This window comes from Bufo gargarizans, unplaced genomic scaffold (genome assembly GCF_014858855.1).
Source record: "Bufo gargarizans isolate SCDJY-AF-19 unplaced genomic scaffold, ASM1485885v1 fragScaff_scaffold_39_pilon, whole genome shotgun sequence".
In the NCBI taxonomy this organism is placed as follows: domain Eukaryota; kingdom Metazoa; phylum Chordata; class Amphibia; order Anura; family Bufonidae; genus Bufo; species Bufo gargarizans.
Genome location: NW_025334109.1, coordinates 488754 through 495162, shown reverse-complemented (window position 1 = coordinate 495162; position 6409 = coordinate 488754). Strand labels below are relative to the sequence as shown.

At 43.2% G+C, this 6409-nt stretch overlaps 1 protein-coding gene across 1 annotated transcript in view; it reads left to right on the top strand.

Annotated features, from left to right (window-relative positions):
- Nucleotides 1-689: 689 nt before the first annotated feature.
- LOC122922503 overlaps nt 690-6409 on the top strand; it is a gene marked incomplete at its 3' end in the record, with an annotated part of 439559 nt that continues 433839 nt past the window's right edge. The window contains exon 1 of the mRNA XM_044273117.1: nt 690-1252. Coding sequence (XP_044129052.1) covers nt 832-1252 — 421 coding nt within the window. The remainder of the gene's footprint in view (nt 1253-6409) is intronic.

Sequence of the window (6409 nt, the reverse complement as noted above, 5' to 3'; positions counted from 1 at the left end):
CCCATTGACTTCAATGGGGTTCGGGTTCGGGACGAAGTTCGGATCGGGTTCGGATCCCGAACCCGAACATTTCCGGGATGTTCGGCCGAACTTCTCGAACCCGAACATCCAGGTGTTCGCTCAACTCTAGTCTCTAGGTATATTTGTGAATATCTGCATCATATAACTGAGGGGTTATTTCTGCAGAATATGCAAAGATTTTCTATGAGTTTTATTCAGGTAAGTAACAAATTTCTTAAAGCACGCAAACACATTTGTCTTTTCTGTAAGTTCTGTTGTTTTGTATGGGCATATTTGCATCTTTGTATTTCAAAGCATATTGGATAAAAAAAACACCCTGCCCTTAGCATGCTGCATTTTGTTAAAAATGTCTCTGCATCAAAGTCACACACCTAAAATACCACAACCAAAATTGCATATTCAGAAATTGCTATATTTTATATAGACAATAATCATCTGGCCATAGCATTCTAGCTGCCCAAAAACACTGAAAAAACACCATAAAATAGAAGAGCCACTAAAATAATGTGTGTGACAAGTGTTCTGTGTGTGTGCTCTTAGCCTTAGTAATGCAGTTTTTTTTTTCCCAGTAAGCCAAGTAAGTTTTGTTTCTGAAACACAGCTTCATTTCCTCCTCTCTAGCTTTGGCACGCCTCCTATGTGATTGCAGGCTGTGTACTATTGCTTTCATCATAAGGTTCCTGTTTGCTTTTGACTCTCTCTGCAGCATTGAGAAGGACGTTTACAATAAACTGCAAAATCTACAGAATCAGCCAAAAAACTCTTAGTGGACATAAGGAGAACATAGAACAGTTAATTTCCTGATTTATTATGGCTACTACTTCGAAAAGACAGACGATTCAAGAGGAATCTACTCACTGTGTCTGGTTACGGCTGTGTGATCCATTTATCCGCACAGATGGAAATCTTATTTGTCCTATCATCAAAGCTGAAACCTCAATACGGGTGCTCTTTAGACTTCAAGAAGAAATTCTTGGCAATATTTTGCATAAAGTGTACCAAGAAACTGGACTGAAAACACAACAGATCGAATTGTTAAAACCATTGGACACAGACCTGCAAGAGAATCTTTTTATTCAGTGTGTATCTCCTAATATTATCGATAGAGAAAAAATACATCATTTCAAGGAAAGGCTAGAATTCCACCTTTCAAAGTCTACAACAGTAAAAAATATTTCAGTTGACCAAGTGGATAGTACTGAAGAGATTATCCAACAGCCTATGATTTCAGGTAAGAAAAATATGACTGCATTTAATAATTATGCTAACAATGTGATGTCATTGTAAACATAACAATACTACATTGAAATAGTTATTGCACCCATGTTATAAAAATCTCTGTAATAAAAATAAACAAAAATATCAATATGTGATTATTCATGATTAAAATGCAGCAGTGCTAGGCTGTCTGTGTCCGGGAAGCTTAATCACAAAAATCTTATCCAATATGATGCATGTAGAATTATATTTATCACCTATCCAACAGGTCCCAGCGATCACAAGTAGAGTAAAAAATTACCTAGAGTTTTGAAAAATTTGATTCGGCCGATTTACCGAACTTCGACAAGAAATTCAATTCTTAATGAATTAATTTGTCATGAATTGCTATTAATCTGGTATACCCAGGCCTCTCAGTAAAGGCTTGGAAGTTAACCCTTTCTCGACCGCCGACAGTATATTTTTCGGTGGCCAGGCATTTAAAATGGTACCCCCTGGCATGTGCAGCGGGCACCATGGCTGCTGTTTTAAAAGAGCAGACACCCGACACTAATGTCCACGTCCATCTTGTATGACAGCTAGTTTTCAAGCTCCTGTCCCTTATAGCAATAATCCAGCGGCCATGTTTGATCCATCCACCCTGATTGGCCCATCTGGTTTTAACCCTAATACATTTTGAAAGCAAAATACCATTAAGTTCATAGTAGGGAGGGATCCTGGACCTTATGGAAGCATCCACATGGGTTCAAATTTTGTTGCATTGCACAGTGACGTAGAATTTGTTTAAAATTTGTAGTGGCAAGAATTATGAATTTTGGTCTAGTTAGTTGAGCGATTTGTCTGGTAATACCATTGTGTTCTGACCATAAACGATTGCAATTAAGACGCAGAATACATTTTTCACTAAAATAATGTTTTGGCTACAATGAATATGGGTCAAGTTGGCGGAACGATTTGTGTGGTTCATTCCGATAACCAACGAGACTCCTCTGTGCTAAGGCTGAGTTCACATAAGCGTTCAGCCTTTCCATTCTTCTGCTCCGTTATAGGAGCAGGAGAACGGAAAGAACTGATTCGGCACATAACTGAGACAAACAGAGCCTACGGGCCCCATATACTATAATGGGGTGCGTTAGGTTCCTCTCAGAAGAGGATTGTTGAAGCGGAGATAAAAGTCCTGCATTTAGTGCATGGACACAGTGCAAGTTTTTCGCTAACAGATCTTATTAGCGATGATGAATTTCAGTCCACTGCAAACTTGTACAGGGCGAAATATTTAACTTAATGTATCATTAAAATAATGGACTAACTCTGAATGTCAGTGCAGTAGAACGTGATGACATCTATATTGGTTTATTCATCACTAATGTCACCCTCACCTGTCTCTTGCACACGTCCCTGACCTGTCGCAACATGTGCTCCTAACCGACTTCTCATCGGTAGTTGCACGCCTAGAGGAGTCCGCAGTGGACCTCTCCTCCAAGTCTGTGCTGGCATGTAACTACTGACTGTCCCCACAAAGCTCATCCTCGCTGAATTGCGGAGCAGAGCCGGCAACATACATTACTTCACAAGCAGAAGGAGCAGCAAAAGCAAGAGACAGGTTCAGGACAGGTGAGGGCACAGAGGCAGTTCTTGGGCCATGCCAACTAAGCGTGGTGTCAGAGGAACCCATATAAGCTGTGTGTATAAGTTATCACCTAAGATGATGTTGAATAGTGAAGTCAACCATTCCAGTATAGCAGGATTGTTGGTCAAAACAGGAACACTGGATGGCAGTGGCAGCTCTGGCCTGTTGCTGCAGCTGCTGCTATCACCACTCCTTCTGCTGCTACAGGTGGTGGCTACAGCAACATTTTTGCCAGTGCCCATTCCTTTGGAGGGCCCAGGCAACTGTCTGTTGGCCATAGTGTACAGTAAATGTATTAGTAATGTAACAGCTCAACTGAAAATGTGTCAGCAGTTCAACAAGATGCAGACAACAATATATTACACTTCCCTTTAATAATGTGGCACACTAATTCTATATATAAAATAACAGATTAATTGTGAATGTGCCAGCAGTTCAAAAGGAAGCAAATGGATAACACGTCTGGAAGACGAACATCTGATTCAGGCATTACGCTTAAAACGAATAAAAAAAAAAATACTGTAAGTGCATAGTGAACAGAATTTATAACAGGTAACACATATGTATATCTCAAGGGAATGCCTAGGAGTCCTGATATTCATGAGCTCCCGGCTCTACCTGACCACCTGTCACTGACTGTAGTTGGAAATAAACTGTCAATCAGTGGCAGGGGGCAGGAGAGCTCATGAATATGGTGACTTACCAGCATGTGCTAAAGTTGTGAGGGTTGGCTGGAGCTGTTAGCATAAAGCTGGTATCAGTTTCCTTTTAACTTCTTCTGGCGGACCACTGCCATTCATGTATGGTAGAAGTCTGGTTTTTAAAGATGGTGACTGCTCGCGATGGCAGCAGGCACCATAACCACTGGGTTTCTGATTTAAAAAGCAAAGACTCTAGGGCGCGTGGCCTGACCGAGCTAGATGGCGGCTGCTTGAGAGCGGAGCTCCCGCCACTAGATTCCCTATAGCCTATTTAATAGCACTACCCGTGAGCAGAAATGAAGATCCAGCCAAAGGATTCTGCTAGAACCTCCACAGACCAGAAGCGGGAACCTCCGCAGCAATCTGATATGGAGAAATACTTCCCAAAATCGGCTCCCCAGACATCCGCACGCACAGGCAAGATGGCGCTGAAGCGGCATGGGGAGGACGACGCATCCGAGGACCTGAGTCATGAGGTACAACATACTGAAATGGAGGAGGTATGTGGGGCATGTCCTGGAGATGATTCATCACTACTCACCCGAAATTTCCTGGAGAAAGCACTTCACAAAGCGCTTGCCCCGATAGCGGCGGATCTCGCTACCATCAAGGCGGATGTACGCCATATAGGAGATAGAGTGGAGGCATTGGAGCAGGTGCAGGTGGCCATGCTGACTTTTGACACGGCGGTTAAAGACACCCTGGGGGGACACACTAGAGCTATGAACAGCTTACTCCTGCAGATGGAAGACCAAGAGAATAGGAGCAGACGGTGCAACATCAGAATTAGAGGGTTGCCAGAGGCTGAGGAGAAGAAGGATCTGCTGAGCACCATGGGCCTGCTCTTCACTTCACTGCTGGGGCCTGGAAGGGCTGAGGGAGTCACAGTAGAAAGAGTGCACAGAGCCTTGCGGCCAAAACCCGGTTCAGCTGAAAACCCTAGAGATATTATCTGTGGTTTGCTGAGTTATAGGGACACAGAGGATATCCTGCAAAAAGCAAGGGCAAAAGGAGAAATACACCTACAAGGGAGAAGCATTCAAATCTACCAGGATCTAGCGGCCTCCACGCTCCAGAAGAGAAGGTTACTTAAACCGCTAACGGATCTTCTCCGGTCCTCAAAACTGCCTTATAGGTGGTTGTTCCCATTTGGCATTTTGATCACGGCGGGTAACTGCCGGTTCACAATCAGGACACCTGCGGACTTGACATCATTTTGGAAGATGTCGGATCTGACACCGGTGGATGTTCCTTCTTGGCTACCTGTGCCCTCAGAGGAAGAGCTTCCACCATTACCTCAAGCCTCCCCCTGGCAGAAGCCAAAGCAACAGAGAACCGGCCGCAGCATGAAGATGGCGAACAGGGATATAGATACCTGAAGCAGAAGACGTCAGGCAGATGTTTGGCGATCCAGTGAGCATAAGGGGACAGTGTTGAATGAGAGACTTCATTAATGCAATTCCCTACTCCCCCCCCCCTTCTTCTCCCTCCTTCTCCTTCCTTCGCCTCCTTCCTTCTCCCTTATGCTCATACATGTCTCATATATGCTCTATGTATGCCTTCTATATCCTAATATGTGCGCGTATGCTTGGGAAGCTACTTTTCAGGATTTCAAGAATATAATCGTTTGTTAAGCAGTGTTGTTGCCCTCATGGCAGTACTATGATTGGGTAGATAAACTCACCTTTAATATCTGCAAACTAGGCTATTAGGAGAGTCTAGGCCGATCAGGGTTTACTAATGTTACTTAGTTCCCTTCCCCCTACTACTACTGGGAACTCATTGAGGGTTTCCTACCCTGTTTTATGTAAGCAGGTTTCATGCTTAGTTAATAGTTATTCTCAACAAATGTTTAGTGCTCCACCTTCTGGTCATACTTATGCTCGCAAGGGATTTTATATCATTATATTGTCATATGAATGGCACCTTTAGTTTTAAAAATCGCCACATACAATGTGCACGGCTGCAACAACCCAATTAAAAGGAGCCGCGTGTTTCGAAGTATTAAAAAAGCAGCGATTGATGTTATTATGCTGCAGGAAACTCATTTTACGGCCCGACATATTCCTAACCTGAGTAACACTTCCTTTCATCATTGGTACCATTCTTGCTCCGATAATGCCGCTTCCAGGGGAGTGAGCATAGGGATTAATAAGAATGTTCCATTCACTCTCTACTCACAATTGGCAGATCCTGGAGGCAGATACCTCCTGCTGAACTGCGAGATAGGGCATACTAAATATACGATATGCAATCTATATGCACCGAATGTAAAAACAGTTCACTGGCTCAATGAAACTTTGGATAAAGTATCCTCGTTTGCCTCTAGTGGGCTAATTATTGGAGGAGACTTTAATCTGACCCTGAATCCGTTATTGGACTCCTCATCCAAGAAAACAGCTATATCTTTCAGGGCACTGAAGTCCTTACAGACTCGCCTACGAGATATCCATGTAGTGGATGTTTGGAGGTCGATTCATGGGGACAAAAGAGATTATACCTTCTATTCAAACCCACATAAATCGTACCAAAGACTGGATTATATTATGATCCAAGATACCAGTCTGTCATTGGTGCAGTCGGCTGATATAGATTGCATATCGATTTCTGACCATGCAATGGTACAATGTGCCTTGCAGGTCCCTAACACAAGAGGGAAGGAATGGTCATGGAGATTGAACCATACGTTACTGGACACCCAATCTGAGGTAAATACTATCACTAAGAAACTGCAGGAGTACTTTGATCTCAATGTAAACACCGCAACCACACCTGCTATTACGTGGGAAGCACATAAGGCGGTTATACGAGGCGAATTTATAGCTTTAGGGGCGTATTT